The following is a 21982-nucleotide window of genomic DNA, read 5'->3' as shown; positions in this document are numbered from 1 at the left end:
TTGGATACTCAAAATGTCTGCCTTTTTCATGGAATGTTGTTATCATTTAAAACCATTGCTCTTTTGATCATCGCAGGTAGGCAAAACTTTCATTTACCTCTTTCAGCTTCGTGATGTGCTCTATCAAGTTGTGTTGATTGATTTGTTATTTTTCATGGTTCAGAACAGCTTTTCTTCAGAGTTCGAATAAGCACTTTTACTGCTCGAATTACTAAAATGGTAATACATTGAGTATCCCAATACTAATCCTCTGTTTTTGAAATATTAGTCGGAGAACATCTATATCAAAAGATAAAAATGTTGGGTTACTTGGCTTAACTTGTGGGATACATTGGTTATGTCCTACATTTTTTAAGAAATCAGGTGCATACACTTTTCAGTGAAGCTAGTGTTCAAAAAACACGGAATCCGGGAGATTTACATCAAAACAACGCAAATTCCAATAGTTGTAGGTGGCTTGAATTTTTACTTTCCAGTTTGTGAGGTATTAGATGTTGTTCTTTACATTTCAAGGAGATTAGTGTTCAGAATGTGGAAATTAAGAGGTAAAAGTAAAACAAAAGTAATGTAATTAAGAAAGATTTTTGTGCTATTTTTGTGGATATTAGGTTAATTGTTTATTAGAAATGTGTGATTAAAACTGTATTTTTGGTGACAAGTATGACCCATCACTAAATCCAGTGCTAAGAGTTCGTTTCCACAGATATCAGGATACGTCATCTTGTTACTTTTGGTGAGATATACAGTTTCCAAATACATAGAAAATTGGTCAGGATTTGGAATTTAGGGCAGCTGAAGTTTTAAAATGACAGTACACGTGACTATATATTTTTCTCCAGGGTGGTTTCTGGTTAAACATGGCTCTTGAGTGTGAGCAGCTTCTAGGCACTGAGAAAGTATAGGTAACATGAAATTAATGTGGAATTTATTCAGTAAGTTCGATAGGGAGGAGCTTTGAACTTGTAAAAAAAACTACCTGGATTTGAGGAGGTGTCTGATTTGGGGAGCTGTCTTTAGATCAAGTGTAGAATAGGGTACAATCAGAACACCTGGATTCTCAATATCAACACACACACTCTGACAGCTTCAGGACAATGTGAGCCGAATTCATGATGAACAAGTAATACCGCATTTTTATATTTTGTCCAGTAATATAAGCTTCATGCAGTTACTTTGCAAATTGCCTCACAACAGTACAGCCAATGTGTTCCAGACTCGGAATTGTAATACACCGGGTACTCATCACAGCACCAACTAGGAGATTTTCAACAAAATGAAGAACTTAGACAAGCCCCCAAAAGCCGCTGCAGTAATACTCAAAGTATGGCCCGGGGACCGCATGTTGCCCCCTGACCTTTACATGCAGCCCCTTGATCATACTGGGCTGCTGTTCACTCGACTCGGCACTATCATTAAAAAGATGTTAAATATACAGGCACGCCTTTATTTAAAGGTTAACTGAAGTTAAATAAAGGAACTAACTAGGTTGTCCTGCACCACTTAACTTTAGAAACACCTTCATTTTCAAAGCCATCTTGCACCAAAAGTGCCCCCCTCCCCTGGATCGCCACCCTTTTAGCATGGATGCGGCCCTCGGTCATATCACAGACCACTCTTTATGGCCCTTGCGAAAATGTTGTGAATGCCCATGCTCTGCAGGCTTCGTGAACACAGTGTTTTTCAGGGTGCATTATTTTCACGAAACTGGAGTTCACATCACTCATATTAGTCTTTTCGGTCAATTACACCCATTCCTATATTGATTATGGACCTGGGCAGGAAACATCTTATCAAATGTTCCTAATACATCCCTTCCCAACAAGTTCTCACTCCCAAAGTGAAGAGTGGGCAATATGTTTCATGGCTGAATCCTAGCTCTATTGAAACACACTTTTGGGGGGAGGCTGAGCCATTTCCATTAGCCACTAGGGGCCGCAGAATATATTTAATCAATTTTGGCCATAAGTAAACAATAGCATAGTGCTTTTTTTTTAATGTATTTGATTAATATTTATAGCATAATATAAAAGCATGCTGCTTTTTGGACATTTCAAACTTTATGTAATATAGTAAACTAGCACTATAAATAAGTAGTTACATAGCAATCAATTGCACATGCATTAAATAAACATTCCTCTCAGTTCTCATATAGACTGGATAGCCTCCAAGTATTAATCGAGTTCTTATGTAGCGCATTTCTCCAAAGTGTTATGTCACGACTGCCAAATCCAGTCATGATTTCCACACGTGAAAACAACATTCGTTTTCTTGACCTGGGAAGGATGAAATTCTAAGTTATCCATTCTATGTCTACAACAAATATTTGAAATTTGTAAAGACTCTGCAACTTAACCACTCAGCTCTATCAATCAGATTTTCACAAGTAGTGTGCAAAGCTTTTATTAAACTGCTAAAGTCTCGGTTTACCTTTTTATTGGCCTACGGTTGTCCCTGTATTTTCCAGATTTTACCTTGGAACAGATTTTCACCATAAACTTGAAATATTGCCTCGTACGGACTAGTTTTTACAAGGGCTAACATTGAAACACGCTTTTCAGGAATTTAAAACTGCCTGGCTTTTTTTCCTCAAAACAATGTAACAGATTAACAAAAGCAGGGATTTTTATGTGAAACTCACTTGTAGAAAACTATGTAAACTATTGGTAGTAATAGTGCTAGTCATAATTTACGGAAGTACACTAGATAACAAAAGTTAGCAATTTTCACTCAATCCTTTCTTTCACATCCATTATTCTCCAGGTAGTTTCTGGATGAACTCAACACTTTTTAAAATTATTTCTTGAACTTTAGGTGCAACGTTTAGCATTAGTGAGACAGAATGGGAGCAGAATGTACAGGTTGGCCTTCATTTGCCCGTGACCTCTAAAAACCACTTACAGGTTTATCTCTGGAGAAGGTGGACTGAACACTTTCTATTGTAGTTGTTACCTATTGGCAGGCCCAGCCAGATCGCCAGATTTGTAATCCACAAACGGGCAAATATGTGTTTTTGTAATCAGCATGTTAATCAACACAAACTGGCGCTAGCTACGTAAATTAAGATAAGCAGGTTCATAAAGCGAAAGATTAAACATTTTTTCGTCTTTGTTCCACGCGACTTGGGGTTGGAAGTTAGATTACCTCTTCGCTGGCTGGCTCCACCGTTGACGCGGACACCGGGTTTTCCTGCAGCAAGATAAAACACATTATGGAAGAAGCTATTTGGCTTCAAGACCTTCCTGGTCCATAGAGTATGCTCAATTGGGAGGTGCGATAGCAGCTGAAAAGCAAGGGCAATGCGGGAGCCTGCTTTCTGCCGCTGCAGCCCTGCCAAGATGGCAGCCTTCCAGCAAATCTTGCACCACGTGACACCTGAATGCATCAGTGCCTGAGAGAGAACCCTCACCTGCCTGTCTCAATCCATAAGACACCGCGTACTGGTGTGACTCAAAAGAGTTTCCGTGGTGGAAAGAGATCTAATTAAAGTAGCAGCCCTACCTTTAAAAACTGCATGAGAACACCGAAGCTCCACCCACTGAGCCCCCGGCAGAGTATCCCAAGGAAGTGACTTGCGCTGCCTTGCATTACTCAATCGAGCAATTCAAGGTCATGCAAGATGGCCATGTGCTTGGTAAATCTGACTTTAGTATTGTGTTGCTCTTGCGACACCATGTGTGACGCAAGGGCAATGCTATACTATGATAACTCTGTCCCAAAGTGTCTCCGTTTTTTGCAGTGGAAGCGAATGTGTTGGATTGTTTGTTCAGGTGAAGTATAGCTATAGTCCAGACATGTTATGTTACGTTGATTTATATAGTGCACTAATCACCTGAGAGGGTATCCAGGCGCTTGAGCAGGTGTGTAGGTGTGCGGTCCCCAAGGTGCTTAGGGGACCTCAATGGCTCTTAGTCTTTTAGCCCTGGTACCTTTTGTCATTTTGACCCCATTCATCCAATAAATCAAATATCCATCTCTCCCCACCCCACAGTTCTGCTCCTTGTCCCCTCCTGCTTAGTGATGTAATCAATGAAAGGTTTGACTTTATCTCACATATTTATGTAATTTTTGATGAAATGTGTTTTTTTCTCACTTAAAACTAGAGGTGTATGAAGTGGGAAGGCTCATAGCTCACAAGTTTGTAAAATTTCATCAAAATGTGGGACAATTTGTGTAGCAATTAGTAGTATAAAAACATTTCATTATGGCACTCGTGGCACCGAGAGGACAAGCAGCCCTTGACAGCGGTCCATGCTAGCCCTGGGCTTAAAAAAATACATCCTCCAGAAAGATATGGTCCCACGCAAAGCCCACCGAAGTCCGCCAAGATGCCTTACAATTCTCTCGGGCCAGTCTGCCTGCAGACCCCCAACCAGCTCTGGCAAGGAAATGGAAACCACTTAAAAACATGGAAAGTGAGAAGGAATAGGACAATTTCCACACTTTGCATGGGCAAAAAATGCCACAGGCACACCAACTGTGCATTCTCAGCATAAAATATATACCATCAGTAACTATATTTTTAATGCTTTTTTCAGCAAAAGGAGGGTTCTCAAAATGTAATAGTCCTTTAATAGTATTTGTTTCTCTCTCGTTAACACAAATCATAGGGCTCTGCAATTGAGCAAAGCAGCAGTGAACAAGTCTGCATTAATTAGCAGTTAAAGAAACCATGAACAGGCAACAAACCTAGTTCAGATGGAGGTTGTCATCTGAGACCAAGGATACTCCATGAAGCAAGACCTCCTTCCTGTAGGTCTATTGTCTAAGTCTTTGAGACCAGGATAGTCCATGCACAGGCACAGACCTCTACCGCCACTCATGACGCGGCGCGGCGGACCAAGTGGGATGTTAAAAATTATTGATCTTGATTCAACATTGGAGCGAATCCAAGATTTATGCCCACCATCAACTGCAAAGAAAATTAATGACCAGGCTGGAAGGGTGTAAGCATTAGAATAGCTTCATTGTGGACCCTACACAAAGCCACATAGGTATTCAAAAGAGTGACTTAATTCTCATCTTCTCAGAAGTGCCCCTGTGTGTAGAAATATGTAAGAGCCTTTTTCAATTAAGTGTTCAGGCGTGTTTCATTTAGGAGACAAATGAGCAGGGTTTTGATTAACGTCAGACAAAAACCTAAGCTTTTTACACCAGAGTATCCCCTAGAAAGGCAGAAAGGTTGCCTATTTTCTGTGTTTTCATGATTTCACCAGGCGCTTGTTGATCAGATGTTACAGGATTATTATACAAAATATATTTTATTGAGACAAGGGAGCTGCTTTTCTTGTCTCAATAAACTATATTTTAGGTAGGAAACCCGACCTATTATCGCTGTATGTGTGTGTGTGTTTGTATCCTATTATCTGTGTGTGTGTGTATATATATATATAGGTTTTTATTTTATTTTATAGCGCTGGCTAGACCCGGAGGTATCAATGCGCTTTTCATGAGGAAGGACAATTGTTTCAAAGCATAGTTACAAATATCCCCAGTGTTTCTAGTATCACAGTAAATTTCACATTCATATGCACTCTCTCACGGTGATGAGCAAAAAATAAAAAGAAGATTTTCAGCATCTGTCCTGGTCCTGTGGTCTGTCTCCTGTGCTTTGTAAGGAGTTTCCGTCGATATATATATATATATATATATATATATATATATATATATATACATATATATATGTATACATATATATATATATAAATATATATATATATGTATATATATACATATATATACGTATGTGTGTTGAAAAATTATGATTATTTTTGTCATTTTTTGTGTGTGTTAGGGTCCGATTGTTTTAGCACAGGACGTCCCTACATCAACAATAGCAGCACGTATTTCGTTAGCCATTCTATTTGCATGTGGTCCATCTCTGTTCGGCAAGTATGTTGCAATTGACATCTGGGAAGAATTAGGAATATCATTAATTTCTGAAAATGTACTTTTGTCCTGAAGGACAGCAAGTTTGAAGGGTGTACTTTAGCTATCTGTTTTGAGTCAGAGAGGGCAAAAACAATCTAAAGGTTCACTGCTCCCTCAAAAGCTTCCTATCCTGGGCCATCTCCCCTAACTATGTCCTTTTTTAGGGACTCAAAATTAGAATCCACAGGCTGGGACTGGCCAATCTGGCAATGCCAGAAGAACTGGTACAAACTACCAGAGTTGCCTGTGCTTTTGAATCTCTAAGGGCTTGGTTTATTTATTTATACAGAGTTTTATATAGTGCGAACTTGACCCGGTATCGGGTATCAGAGCACTTTACATAGCACTAGTTGTGTTACATGAGCACACATTCATTTTTTGTTAGGCACAGGCAGATTAAGTGATTTGCCCAGAATCACAGGATATTCAGCGTCATTGCTGAGACTCGAACCTGGTTCCCCAGATTCGAGGTCGCCCTAGCCGTCAGGCCAACTCCTCTCCCCTTGTATCCTAAAAAGGACAGGTCTCCCTTAAAATACTCCCTTTACCACTAACTTAACCCACATTTTTGCTAGTGATTAACAAACACTGTATCTGGAAAGATGTCTTAAAAACATATATAGTTGCTGCTCAATATTACTGGCCGAAATGCTTTCGAATACATCAGTTACAACAAATCTTTCTAAAAGCGCTCCCTGAATTCTCCAAAAACAACGGAACGAAGTGTTGTGAATCTGTTTGGGGCACACGAATGACTTGTGTTTCTTTCCAACCATGTTGTTTCATCACTGCTGACATGTAGGCATAAAGAGTTCTTGACATTTCACGCTGTCACTGCCCCTCATTCCTCCTCCTTTTTCTACAATTGCCCTGCCCTCGTTTGCATCGAGGAAGGTCTTAATGTAAATAACTAATTGCGTGTTCACTTCTTTCCATAAATGATCCTGTGTTCACACAGTGACTTGATGTACAGTGGTTCTGGAATTCAGGTATGAATCTTAACCACTTCCAAAACCAAGATTGTACATATAAAAATATGTTAATTTCGGCTAATTATGTGAATTTACCTAGGTTTCCGAAGTAGCGTGCTATTCCCCATAAAGCACTTCAAAGCATTGTCAGGGGTATGAAGCGCTATGTAAATCCAATTACAATGTGTCCTTCTAGTTATTTTATGGCATGCTCGAGAGATGTTCTGTGTCTATGGCATATAAATGGATATAGGTAATTGATGGAAAGACACAAATATTGAGTGTGAGGGTTGGGCGCCACATGCCATTTGCTGAGGCCTAACATGTGAAGCATTTAGGGGTGTGGGCTTCCTTCTTAAGGCAACCAGGGTAAGCTGTCCCTACCCAATGTCCCAGATGTGTCTGGATTCCTGAATCCAGTGCCGTTATTACTTTGTTGGCGTAGGAGTGTGCCCGAATGAAGCATGGCAAATAAAGGTTGGTTAAGTTGGCCACTGTGTAAATGTAATGGCTACTAACCATATTTTGCTGGTGCTCTTATCATTTATGCCATTAGTACTTGGACCAGGAAGACCTTGTTTCTCAATTAATGACCTCCACTTATTCATTTTCTCAAGATTTCACAGCCCATTTTCGATTTTAGCAAGAATGTATATGTCTGGAATTATAGTGTCTAAGAATGCCTGTGATTATTCACAGGAGAGGACTTCTACACATGAACCATCAGATGGTAGGCCCTAGCACCCAAAAGTACTGCACTACAACCAGGAGTCCATTGGGCAGGATCTAAGTTTTTTTTCAATTAATCTTTATTTAATTTTTGTAGTTCAATAACAACTGTTTCTAGTTTTATTTGCTTTATACACCCTGATTGATATATTTTGTTCAATCTGATATTGATTCTGCTGTCTGACAAATAATCAACTCAAGTTCCCAATTTTCAAACAAAATCTTTTCATCAAAATAATGCAGGTGAGGTTAGTTACTCTGCCTCATAAAATATCTTATGCAATTCCTTAGGAAAGTTGAGGGCCAGCTATCTAGGTATGGGCCTCATTAATCTTTTGTCTGGGGTTCTGGGCATACGTGATATGCCCTCAAGGTAGTGATATTTCAGAACAATCTGCAATGAATAGTTCATAAATCCAACTGTATGTCTTGAACTGTCTCTATACGAGTAGTCTGTAAGCAACTTTTCTGAAATTCATGTTTCTTTATTATCATTTTATTAATATGTAAAATAGCCTGTAAGAGATTATCTCATTGATGTGCTATTGGATGCTTTAAGTCCTACTTTATTTACCCATGCGTAATGCTTGACCCTTGGCCATGAACCAAGTTGGCAATATTTGAAGATTTTGATTTCTCAGCAGCAAGGCCAGGTATTCAATGGCATAGAAGCAGATAGATGTATTGAACCTAAACCTTAACCAGGAGCATCAGCTCATCGATCAATGAATGTACATTCACTAAATTACCTGGGTTAGTAGAAGTGACATCATACACCCTTCGAGCCCCCATTCGCCCCATTGTTCCACAATTAGCCCCTCAAAAGTCTCTTGTTGGCTGTTGAGAGGCTAAAGGAGTTGTTTAGATTCGAAAGTATAGAAAACAGATATCACCCTTTGAGCCCTGGTTACATTTTGATACAACCCTGCCTTCTAGACCCATGAGACCAGGGCTAGCGAGGGCAGTGATACCGACAAGCAATCCAGGGGTAGCCAGTGCTACCCCTTCCTACACCTAATTTATGTCCATGCCCAGGTCAGCGACAAGGCAATGTATCAGCATGAGGAAGATGGACCCCTCTCTTCCAGAATGGAATCCAACTTTGTGCTCGAACTTCAGAACTGCTGAAGACTCCCATGCACAAAAATAAATGACGAAACACATAGAAATTCTATGGTAGGAAGGTTGGCAAGGAACACAGGCGCAGTACTCACACTACTGCCAAGGATGCATGGTCTCACACCACCATGTATGTAGGGAGCCCCAGCAGACACCACTGTTGTTAAAAAGAGAAGGAATGTTCCTTCCTGTAGGGTCAGGTACCCTAGACACTTATTGATAAATAATTGTGCCACACGCATAAAGCATTGGCATTCATTAAATATCCACACAAAATGCTCAGCGTGGAGGTTAAAATAAACACTCCTTGACTAAAGTATATTACACTACATGACAGGGAATTAATAGAAAAGCATAAAGGACTCGAAAAAACAGCGCAGAGGAATAGGCGCGTCTTCGCGGCCTCCGACAGATATATTACTTCTGTTTGACGATGTGTGTGGGGAGAAAGGAGCTGGCATATATTTTTATTTTGAAACGTCATACTAATGTACATTATTCAGCCCTTTAACTGCCAGCTGTAAAAATCCATTAAGCTTCTGAAAGGAACATACAAATTATCCGCCGGCACTCCAGGCAGGAGTTTTGCATATTCTCTGTTATTCTATTCAGTCCGCTCGCTGCAAGATTCTATTAAGGAATAAGTGAGGAAATTATATTGCCTACCAACTAATTGTACAAAAGACTTTGAAATAAGTAATCAGGGCCCAGTTTTTTCCCTGAAACCCAGCCAGCAGGAATTATAAATTGCTCTATCATTCTTGTCAGGCGGGTGTTGGGACGCTGAGCGGCCATGTTGACTTGGCTCCCGCTGCCCCGCAATCTGTGTTCCGCCGACTGACAGTACTGGGAAAACTTGGTAATTGGGTTAATTTTAACTGCCCCGAAAACCATCTGCACTCAGCAACACTTGTCTCTATCCGATTACGGCCAATGGTGCTCGCGAATACTTTCCATCACAAAAGACTTATGGAGAAATAATGAAGGAAGGCCAATTGTAGGCTCTTTAGGAACATATAGTGCTCCTCCTGGAGGGACTGTCTGTTAAATATGGGTGACATTTTGTAATGTCAAGGTTGGGAACACTGTGTGGTGGTCAGGGACGTCTGCAAATGCATTGCCAGTCCTTTCTGCTTTGAGAATTGCTGTTAAATCTAACAATCAGGAGACATTTCGATTTTTTATTTTTATATAGCGCAAACTCGACCCGAAGGTATCAGAGCGATTTACATGAGCACCAGTTGCGTTACACAAGGACACATTCATTTTTTTTATGCACGGGGAGATTAAGGGATTTGCCCAGAATCACAGGATGTTGAGCGTCCCACCAGAGACTCGAACCTGGTTCTTCAGCTTCGAGGTCGACCACTCTAGCCGTTAGGCCACTTTATTACAAAAAAGGGCAGTCTGTGCAAATACCATTCGGGTGCTATTATTTGGTATCCTTTCTGTAATTCTGCATGCATAGACACTGCTTCAGTGACCCACATATTCATTAGCATGACCTCATCTGCAGAGGGTGTGCCTGGTGCATTTGAGTGAATTCACTTTCTCTCTGAACATGTTTATGTTATGGAACTTATGCAGGATCACAAAGGTCCCAAAGGGAATTGCAGTATATCAACTGTCTGTGGGGTGGCAGATGCTGGGGTTGGGAGGAGGCCTGATATACTCTAGGGCCACTCTGACCCCGTATGTGGTTTAAGTTAATTCACAACTAGGTTTGCTTAGCACAAGATTCTTTAAAAAGGGTGAGCCCCACTTTTCAGATCTTTAATAAACCGGTGTTTGCCTGTTTGAGATCCCATGATTGGATTCGGTTAATTCCATAGTCGGGAAGCAAGGACCATGCTTTCACTTCAGAAGAAGTATTAGGGAGCGTCAATGCACATGTTGCAAATGCAGGTGTCATGGAGATACTACAAACTACTTCGTAAAATATTTTTGTGCCATAATTTAATTCCCAAGAACTTCAGAAGGAGAACTGTTGGGTAACACAACGTGTTGCACTTAACCGCATCGGTGCAGCGCATTTTCCCCCTGTGCGCTGAAGATTGCAGAATCCAGCGGTTCATGACGAGCTCAGCTCGTCATGAGCGTACGAGAGGTGTACCTCATGACGAGCTGAGCTCGTCATCAGCGTCGATGTGGTTAAGAAACATAGGGGCTTATTTACAAGCCCCTTGTGCTGCCAATGCGTCACTTTTTGTGACCCTCCTTCGGCACAGATTACTAAACCATATCAATTTGAGGCCACACAAAACCACTATGTGTGGCTTTTGATGGCCTCATAGATATGAAGTACGGTAAGGCAGCGCAAATCGCTACGTTGCCTTACTCTGCTCTCAGGAGGCGATGCGGTGGATTTTCCCACACAACACCCATAGATTTTGACGCTGCCCCAAATTTACAGATCATGTAAACCTGGCAAGCTCCAAATCCTTATGCCTCCAGAGGAGAGGCGTAACGCGGAGAAGTATCTTTATTTCTCCTCGCTTTTCCTCAAGCTATGTGTGCTGCATTCTGCTGCAGACATAGAAAGAGGAGTATGCCTCTTTGGATTATTTTAGTGCAGGAAGGCATCCTTCCTGCACAAAAACAATCCTACTGACAACACAGGCACCATTGCAATATGGTGCAAGGGTGCCTGCTTTGGCACTAGGTAGCCAAAATGGTGCCAGCACAGGGAGAAAGAACAGGAATGCCCTGTAATGCGTAAATACAGAACATTCCTAATCTTTTACTTTGGCATAGGGTATAGATTATTTACTGTGGCTGTTGGCTGTATGCAAGTCAATGATTGTGTATCCAGAAATATGCTGTAAATCTGTCTAGAAAAATTCAGTTAAAAAATATTTTTTAACGTTTTTATTCACCTTGTTTTTTTGTTGAAGAGAACTACACCCAAAGAAATGTAGCGCTCAGTTGCTTATTTTCTTTTTTTTTTGGACTAATATGTCACTGACGTACAAAGTGCCTGGCTATCAAACAATATACACTAATCAAATAATGCAAATCCACCAACCCTACAAGAGGTAGTAGCCACTATATAATTGCAATTTCAATACAGTTTATAGGATATCGAGAAGAGCTGTTTCCCAGTGCAAACTACTTAGGACGTAAGCGATAGCTGACCCCTGGGAAAAGGAAGTCACCAATACTGGAATTCTGGTGCACGAGCACAAAGGCATTATTCCTTATATAATTCGGGAGCCATATTCAAGTCAGGCCTTACTGATCACAAGAATTGATTAAAGCTTTCCTCACCCCTCCTCTCTTGCCTTATTCCATACCTGCGGATCCCTGCTCTGAAAGGCTTTTTCTCCACTTTTTGTCATGCTCGCACTTCAGGGACCTGCTTAGCGTTATTTATGGAGGTGTTAAGTGCTCGAAGCAACAGTTCATCTTCCCCAAAATGTCACTGAGGATGAATACAACCCCAAAATGAGCGTAGAGCAGAAAGAGTGAGGGCTTACTCTCTTGCCTGCATTGTCCTTGGTGAAATACGCGCATGCCGCCTTCCCGTGGTGCCGCTTAAGGAAATCTATTGTAGCGCAATAAAACCTTCCATAAGTTAGATAATCCGTACGGCACACGGCAAAGCCATTCTCAGTACTGTTGTCACCAGCAAGATGCATGCCTCAAATTCATGAGCTGGACTTTCTTCTTGTTGTGCAGCGATCTAGGTACATTTTCAATCCTTGAAACAGATACCAGAGGGGCTGCATGGTCCACTGCTCCTGGCCTTGTGATGAGACATCCCCAGGATTCAATATTTTTGACCTAGTGGCTAGAGCTGCTGATCTTAGAATATGGGGAGCCAGGTTCAGATCCTATTCAGAGTTCAATATCCTGTGGTTTCCGGGCAAATCGTTTAATCTCTCTACGCCTAAAGAAAAATATATACCATAGTCTGGTCTATTTTAAAGCAATGACTTGGGCCAGGTTTCTGCTATAAAAAAAACCTACAAAAAAGGCATTTATTTGGGTCTTGCTCTATAGGAGTAGATATGTTACTGCAAACCTTGGAGCACAACACCCTGAACTAGAGTTGTGTTTATATGTACTTTTCAGAAATCAGTGCACCATTGAAAAAGCAATTTTTACATTATAGGAATATATTAAGTAAAAATGTTTCAACGCTGTCACTCAATAGGACGAGATTCTAAGGTGCATCTGCACTTTGCCTGCTGTGTGGGAGATGGATGGAAAGAAATCAGATGAAAAAATGTAGAAAGGAAACATAAAAAAATAAATATACAAACTATAAGTAGTTTTAAACAACATATGCAGGGACATCTTAAGGATTTTGGGGGCCCTGGGCCAAACATATTTTGGGGGCCCCTGTTTGAAACAGTTTTGAATTTATGATCCAGTTTCAGCTTTTTCATCCCCTCTTTGGCCAGTTCACTGACAGTGCACAGGCACACTGGTCCAAATTCTAGGGCTAGTGATGTGTGTTTTCAATATTGTAACACAGCAGCAGCTCACTAATATTACTGCATATAACTTCTGTGACACCCTCGCATTTCTCACATGCGAGGTCCTGCTTTGATCTAAAAGAAGCTTTTTTTTATGGATGTTGAACGAAACATGAACACATTTCTCTGCAAAATGCCTGTACTACTCTCACACATCACCTACTTTAAAAATAAATTAAGAGAATAGCGGTTTCTAAAATAATCTATTTAAGAATTATTCAAGGTCATCAGGGCTAGAATCTCTGCAGAACAGAACTGACACTATCGGGGGATCCCTGAAAGGGTGGGGCACTGGGCCAGAGCCCACTTTGCCCCTGCCTTAAAACTCTCTTCACATACAAGAGAAAAAATAAAACAGGGCCAGATAAATGACGACAAAATAATCAAAAACCTTTGAACAAAAACAATTGAATGGAAAATGCAGCTGCTTACCCTCCGTTGGCATTTATTGCAGTTCACTGGAGGATATTCTACAATTTAAGCATGGGTGGGCAGTGGTCCTTGAGAAAGCCCTTAGCAACCATATATCTAAAGTTATCAAACCGCAGGAAAGAACTTTGGAAAAGTAAACCTACATATCCAACAGTTCCAAACTCCATAAGGGACGGTGATTGTTTGCTGATAGGCAAGAAACCAGAAGGGTGGCATCATACTATGAGAAAATTCAAAATTAGGTTGAGATGGTGAATTAGGAAGATACAAAAAAAATGAGGCAGAGAGCCTTGTTGCAAGTGATGGAGAGCTGAGCAGGAAGAGGGCCAACAAAACTGAAAGTAGTAGATTGAACATGTCTTTAGTTTAGTAAATGAGGGCATTAGTAGCCGAGACTGCCAAGAGGCTGAGGATCCAGGCTTGTTAAAATTGAGTGAAGAGAGGCCAGTGACATAGTTCACCTCAACTGATGATTGTACAAAAGCACACAAGTAGGAGGGTATCATCAAGATATAATACATGGAATTCTGTAATCCCTGTATAAATGGCAGTCACAAATTTCTTTACAGTCTTATAATCGGCTGCTTGTGACGCACCAAGTCACAGATCATCCGAACTTGACTATTATAAGGTTAGGACAGTCAAATTCTGACATCACAATGCCTGCTGCCAGAGCCAGTAGAGAGGTGAAAGGCAGGTCAGGTCATTGAGCATAATTAAAGCAGCTGTTTAAAGCAACAAAAGAAAAGTTGCTTTTCTGTCTTCTGCTCTATTTTAGTAGCTTACAACGACAAGCCGAGAAATTATAATTATTTATTGCACTCTTTAGAAAGAGAAAAGCAGGAATGTTTCTACATGTTCTGAGCTATTGCAGATTTTTTTTTATGATTTGTATAGAACTGTTCCTCATATTTGTTTGCAACAAATATCTAAAAAGTTTTGAATGTGTTTAATGTTGCACTAAGGTATTATATTTATTCTACATGTTTGAAAACATGCTCATTCTTTAATATGAAAGAGCTACACAACAAGGTGTTAAGTGGTCTGTGGGAAAAGTGATGGTGTGACGATGTATTATATGGGAGAAAATACCCCCTGGTGTACAAGATACGTATTTTGCAAGCCACATCGGAATTCAACAACCTTATAAAGGAACTCCACTTCGGCCTTGTTCCTCTTTATGGTTGTGGAACTCTTCTTTGACGTGCAATATCCTTATAATATTAAGCAAGGGGTACTTTATCCCTTATACATTTTTGCTTTTCCCTACAGTGTTGTGTCACTGCACTGTAAATACAGGCTGTGTGATGTTTTTAAGACAGAAAACTAGTAGATGCTAGGAGGTGTTTAAAGGTGTTGAACCTTCTTTATTTCTAGTCTATTTGTTTTAAGGTAATGTTCTGTTCTTTGGGATTCCCCCCCCCGCCCCATCTCCGATATTTGCCTTTTCCATTGACCTGCCCTTGCAGAGTTTTGAAAATACCCTCCCCATATAAAATCATCGATTGTGTTGCCTGATAATCAGCAGAAGACTCAAGGCACATTATGGAGGCTGCAATTACTGGATATGAACATACATTTTACAAGTGTTCTCTTCTGCTTATGCGCTTAAGTGGCTTTTGATGTGTGGTTTGTGGGCCCCACTGAATTTAAAAGGTTGTCGGCCTAAGCTGATTGATCTGCCCATATACAAATATTTTTCGTTCATGGATTTCTGGGGAATCTACCATGTTCTGTTTTAAATGTGTGTGCTCTGAAACTGTCTTTAGCTATCTGAATTGTATGCATGCAATTTTAAAACACCTAAAATCTAAAGAACCACTTTCAACATCAAAGCAGGAGTGTTCTATACCACCTATAACCACTCACAGCCTGGGGACTAAGATTAACACAAAATCCAGGAGACAACCTATTGTCTTGAATTTATACAAAAAGCACAAATTACAGACAGAGAAAAAATTGTCTTAGGCTAAGAGGTGACTAAGGCATGCATGAAAACATGAATACTAAACTATGAATACTAAACTTTGAAAGGTCAGAAAGCAGGTGTCTGAAAGAGGAAAAAGTTTGAGGGGGAGGCATGCAGGCATATGCAGGAAAAAGACAAACTTTTAAGAGAAAGTTGCTGTGTTCCTGTCTACTCTTGACAGCACAAAACTTTACTTAGTCTTTAGTTTGCTGTCTACATTACAAGAAGAAGAACGTATCTTTAATTGCTGCCTAGTACCTTCTTAAATTCATTTATTATTTTTGTCGCCATGACATATTATTGAGTGTCACTCCAGACTTGCCCCAGAGCCTCGTGGCCCATTCCTTTCATTAAACATAGATGAAGGACTGCTGCAGCACCGAGGCTTGCTTGTCTTGTAATGTTTGTCCAATGTAGGAATGTGTCTATTTTCAACAGACCTCTCTGTTGCCCATTTTTCGGGAATAGGACTCACTCAATATGTAGGCTCTGTACTAGCCTTCTGATTTTATGCCTGCGTGTCTAAGGTCCATCAGGACTTTAATGGACGCTATTAAAGCGAGGTTCCAATCTGTACAATTATGGGAATCTCCATGGAGGAAGAATAAACACATACATCTGCACTTTCTGTACAGTGGAATCCCCCATCATGCAGTCAGTGGCATCCTCTACAGGCACAGTCATTTTAAGATGTCTTTCCTTAACAAGTGCTTTAAATGGGCAGGTACTGAGTACCTGGACTTCTCAAATGTGAAAAGGAGAGTACCAGCACTTCTCAGCTCTGCTACAATACATTCAATAGGAGAGTACCAGCACTTCTCAGCTCTGCTGCAATACATTTGATAGGAGAGTACCAGCACTTCTCAGCTCTGCTGCAATACACTTGATAGAAGAGTACCAGCACTTCTCAGCTCTGCTGCAATACATTTAATATGAGAGTACCAGCACTTCTCAGCTCTGCTGCAATATAGTTAAAAGGAGAGTACCAGCACTTCTCAGCTCTGCTGCAATACATTTAATAGGAGAGTACCAGCACTTCTCAGCTCTGCTGTAATACATTTATTAGGAGAGTAACAGTACTTCTCAGCTCTGCTGCAATACATTTGATAGGAGAGTACCAGCACTTCTCAGCTCTGCTGCAATACATTTGATAGGAGAGTACCAGCACTTCTCAGCTCTGCTGCAATACATTTGATAGGAGAGTACCAGCACTTCTCAGCTCTGCTGCAATACATTTAATAGGAGAGTACCAGCACTTCTCTGGAGCAAATAGGTACCCTGAACAAAGAGTACCACAACTTCTCTATTTCTATTTAAACCACTATCCATAACGCTAATGAGCCCATATAAGGTTTTTTAGTTCCCAAAGTGTGAAGTTTGTACAGTCCTGCTACCTCACAGACCCTCAACCAGCCTTTGTTGTGTGGACGAACAGTAAGCATATCCAGGCTGATATATGCTTCGCGCAAACCCTACGCGAGCCTCTTACGTGGCGGTAAAGTACATCAATTTTATTGCTCTAAACTTGCTAGGATGCAACGCTAATTTAGTGAGAGATTTTCTGATGGGTTTATCTAGCCTAAGTTACACCAGCCAGACCTCTTTATCATAAACACTTAACCCATTTTCAATAGATATAAGTGCCTTAAGTATTACTTCCTGGTGAATTAGCCGCTGCTGAGCGTTTTAGTCTTTGTGCTAGGCTGCAATCCGCTAATGTGATATTTAATGAGGAGGCATCAGTCTGGAGAAAGCTAGTCAATATAAATCAGTGTTTACAAAGTGTGATTAACTCTGAAATATTTCATCAATGCCCAGGTCCCAGGCAGACTCTATGCTAATTACCAGGCAGCGCGCATGTTTCTTGGAGGGGGGGTGGAGGCGCGGCCGGACCCTGAGAGCGGCGAACACGCAAGAGCGAGATTGCAATTATGCTCGGACTGTCTCTGATGACAATTTATGCATTTGCTGCGATGACCTCCCATTTCCCAAGGGGCCAATAAACAGAATGCATTTTCATTAAGATACTAATGCACTTAATCACAGGGGGAAAGGGTTAGGAAGTAAAGCACGGCCTTTGAGGGAGAATATGACAGGGCTGGTGGGGGGGGAAATGCTTTATGCAAAAGTTCAGCCTATGTATAGACCTTTCCTGTCTTGTGACCACCAGCGCAGGGTTTACGTATAAGCTACACAAGCTATAGCTTGGGGCCCCCACTTTCTTGCGGGCCCCCAAAAAATATGATTAAATCGTATTTGTCACTGACATAGTCACATAGAAAATCTGGACTTATAAGAGCCCCATATTTCAAATAGTTTAGGGCCTTATCAAGTCTAATCCGGCGCTGGTGACCACCCTCCCATCGTCAGCATTGGGTTTTGGAAACGAGGAAAGGGCGGGAAGCAGAAAACAGTTCACTTGCAGGGAAATACTCATGAGTAATCTCTTTGTATCTAATAATATTGCAGTCCAAGCAGGGAGATAGTCCATTTTTTTCAATTTCAAATGCTATATGCAAATATGAGGTTCTCGCAAGCCATTTCAACCCAACTAAATAAGGCAAAATATCTTGTTGTTTTAAGTAGTCTTAAGTTATTAAGCTACCTTGAAATTAAAAACAGGGCTTAAAAGATTTTGCTCATTAAGATAAAGACATTTAGAATTGCAACTAGGCATGTGGTATTGTCTTTCCATTTCCCAGCAGCAACAGCGTGAAGCCTGTGCAATCTTCTGCAATAATTTGCCTTGTAGGAAACAGTCAGACTTGCTTTAGCGCCCTAGCTTTCTTCAAACAATGCCTGCGCGTAGGTTTCCCCAGCTTGGCGCGGAGATGTCTCTGTGGATTAACCATGTGGCGCGCCATCGCAGTGCCTGAGCGGATTGATCCGCTGCATCTTAGTGATTGTGTTAAAGCTGTTCTTGTGACAATACCTATTCATTGTGGGTTCTTTGATTTTTCTTCCCCTCACCGTCTGCTGCAGGTAACATAGAATACAGCTGCCCAGCCACGAACGAGTGCGAAATCACCAAGCGCCGGCGCAAGTCCTGCCAGGCCTGCCGCTTCATGAAGTGCTTAAAAGTTGGCATGCTCAAAGAAGGTAAGCCACCTATATAGATATGTCTACAAATACACACACACAAACACACAGATATCTGCGCAGATGTAAACACACCCAAACACACTGCATACACATATCCAGGCACGTAATCATACAGATACATACACACAAACACACATAATTACTGAGACAAACAAAGACACATATACATAGATTCACACATACATAAAAACGTACCTATACACAGACAGGCACACAAACAGGCTCAGAGGAACACACAAACACACACACTCAAATACTCATACCAAGAAAGGCACAAAACACACGCTCACGCAGACACACAACATATATTTCTATACAGACAATCACTTGGACACAGATACACACAAGGGGTCTGGGAGGGTCTTGATAAAACCCATAGCTTGGAGCCTTGAGCATGTGTGAACTCACAGATGAACAATTCGGTAAGTGCTTTGACTATAGTGTACACAATTCGCTTACACCTTTTGTAGCAGACAAATAAAAGGTTTTGTTTTGCGTCCTGCCCCTTTTCTGAAAATCCCCCTTTAATACTTCCATTATCCAGGTCCTTTACTCATTGACAGCTTTGCCTTTCCTGGATTCTGAAGCCACCCTATTGATTCCAGATAACTCTTGTTTGGGGAAAGCTGAATATTAAGTAACAAAGAAAATCCATAAAATTTAAATTTCAAATGAATCTACCAATGTATTCTCCGCACCTTCTTTTCACAAGAAATCAGGAATAAATCAATTGCACCCCAAGAAAAGGAACTATCAGTCACATCCCAGCAAAGTGTCTCTCAGTGGGATATGATCAAGGAGCTATCTGACATAACACTAAAGACTGGCGCGCCATAGCTGCGTAGTGATGTGCTGAGGAAGAGGAGACCAATCGCCCTGTACCGCCCTTGCACCATCATATAATTCTCATGCATGAAATGACTCTAAAGGGTGATGACTGGATGCTGCATGCTATGTGTAGGGACACTGCTGCAGACTTGATGATCTGATGTGTTCACTAAGTCCAGGAGCCTTAATGTACCATCTGTGGAACAGCTACAAGGAACTTTATTTCCCAACGCTTATGAACCCGTAAACATGAGAATGCATTCATTACGTGAGCTCACAGGAGTTCTGTAAGCCATGATTTAGAAAGCAACCAGAGGAAAGCAGAATATGTTAATGTGTTATGACTATATTTAATAATGTTAACATCATAAGTCTTTCAAAAAGCATTGCCACTTGGTTCTTACCGCAGAGCAATACCATATTTTGCTACTTAAGTTCGCATGGAAACCATTAAAGGGGTTCTGGACTCGGGAGGCAAAGCCATGCTGGTGTTGCTGGATTTGTCGGCGGCTTTCGACACCGTCCCCCATGATGGCCTTCTCGCAAGACTCTATGAGATAGGACTACGGGGGACGGTGCTCAGCTGGTTTTCCTCCTTTCTAGCTGTCCGCCAGCAAACGGTCTGGGCCTCGCCAGATTCCGCCGTGATGCCGCCTTTGGGAGTCGGGGTCCCACAGGGCTCTATTTTGAGCCCGACCCTTTTTAACATCTTCATGACCCCTTTGGCGGCGTTGGCGGAGTCGTTCGGGGCCCAGATCGTATCCTACGCAGACGACACCCAGCTCCTCTTCTCGTGTAAGAGAGGAGGAGACTTTGATGGGGAGAGTATCCGGGATTGCCTTGGGGCTGTTTTTCAATGGTTCCAACTGAACAGCCTCAAGTGCAATTCCGATAAGTCCGAGGTACTCTTCTTTGGGTGCGATACGGAGCCAGACTGGCAGGCTTGGTGGCCCATCAATATGTTCCCTCCGTCTTGTTCATCCCAGATTGCGAAGAACTTGGGGGTCAAGATGGATAAGGGGCTTACGTTGAAATCCCAGATTCTCAGGGTGTCAGGGATGTGCTTTGGCCTCCTTAGGATGCTGCGGAGGTTTCTTCCTCTTTTGTCTGAGGAGCACAGGAAGCTGACTGTGCAGGCCCTGATCGGCTCTAGGCTAGATTATTCGAACGCTCTCTACTTGGGCCTGCCAGAGTATCTGCTACAGCGGCTCCAAGTGGTGCAGAATGCTGCTGCGAGAGCTATCTTTGGCTTGAATAGACGTGCCAGTGCAGCAGGCTTGCTGCAGACTTTGCACTGGCTTCCAATCCGCAAGCGGATCGCCTTCAAGGCTTTGACCTTGGCCTACAAGGCCCTCCATGCGGTTGGAGCAAAGTACCTCCAAAAGAGACTTGCATTCTACCACCCTGTTCGTTCCTTGAGATCGGAATTTCTGTTCTTGGCGGTGGTCCCGCGAGTGAAGAGAGCTCGCCTGGGAGGTCGCTCCTTTGGACTACTGGCGCCACAGTTGTGGAACTCTCTGCCGCTCACACTTCGGGGAGCCACCAGCCTACTTGCCTTTAGAAAAGGTCTTAAAACCTGGTTGTTTACCCAGTAGGCTGCATATATTTGGTTTGCCCTCTTTATCGCTGTCTCCTTCTTTTTTTTTTAACTGTGTTATGTTATTGTACTGTAGTCCTCCTTACTCAAAGCGCCGGGACACTCTTTTTGAGTAGCCGTGCGCTATACAAAAGTAAATATAACATAACATAACATAACATGGTAATGCAGTTTTGAAGACTCACCCTAGGTCCCATTTTGTAATGTCAAGTGGACGAAAACACATTATGACCAGCATCCTAGGAGTATTGGACAAAGAGCCTGATGTATGCTCAGACAGGTAGCTAGAGGTGGGCGAGCCAACGAATTAACAGGGAGAGCCGAGCCAAGGATCTGGGTCGGATCTACGGGGCCGTGCAAGAGCCGAGCCCTTAAAATATTTGTTATGTAAACAGCCGCGGACGCTGCAGGTAAGAGCGGTGGAGCGGTAGGGCCAGGTGAGGGGGGATTTCGATAGACGACCAGAAGGGAAAAATAAATAAATAAATAAATTCCCCTCGTAGTCGTCTCTCGAAATCCCCCCTCACCTGGGCCCACCGCTCTTACCTGCATCGGCCGCCGCAGCTGTATGTAAATCATATAACAAACATACACTATGGTAAAGTCTCTTTAGAATTCAAAAGAGTGTACTCCTTTAACACGTGGAAGCTTTGACATTATTAAGGAACATTTTAGCACTGCACTGAGAAGTGCTTATTACAAGGGACGGTTGCACAGCTGGCAGTCTGAACTCACATATTTGAAAGTGCTTTCATATGCAATAATGAAGAAAAAAGAGTTTTGGTGAAATTAAATATTTGCTTAAGATCACACATTTAAGCAGGGA

The 21982-nt window shown here is 41.7% G+C and overlaps 1 protein-coding gene across 3 annotated transcripts in view; it reads left to right on the top strand.

Annotated features, from left to right (window-relative positions):
- Positions 1-21982, top strand: part of ESRRG (estrogen related receptor gamma) — a 702537-nt gene that overhangs the window by 541924 nt on the left and 138631 nt on the right. For all 3 annotated transcript variants that reach the window (XM_078649784.1, XM_078649785.1, XM_078649786.1), the window contains one exon: positions 18612-18728. In XM_078649784.1, coding sequence (XP_078505910.1) covers positions 18612-18728 — 117 coding nt within the window. The remainder of the gene's footprint in view (positions 1-18611; positions 18729-21982) is intronic.

This window comes from Lissotriton helveticus, chromosome 6 (genome assembly GCF_964261635.1).
Source record: "Lissotriton helveticus chromosome 6, aLisHel1.1, whole genome shotgun sequence".
NCBI classification, from domain to species: Eukaryota; Metazoa; Chordata; class Amphibia; order Caudata; family Salamandridae; genus Lissotriton; species Lissotriton helveticus.
Note: the sequence above shows the minus strand (reverse complement) of the source record. Positions and strands in the feature narration are given on the sequence as shown.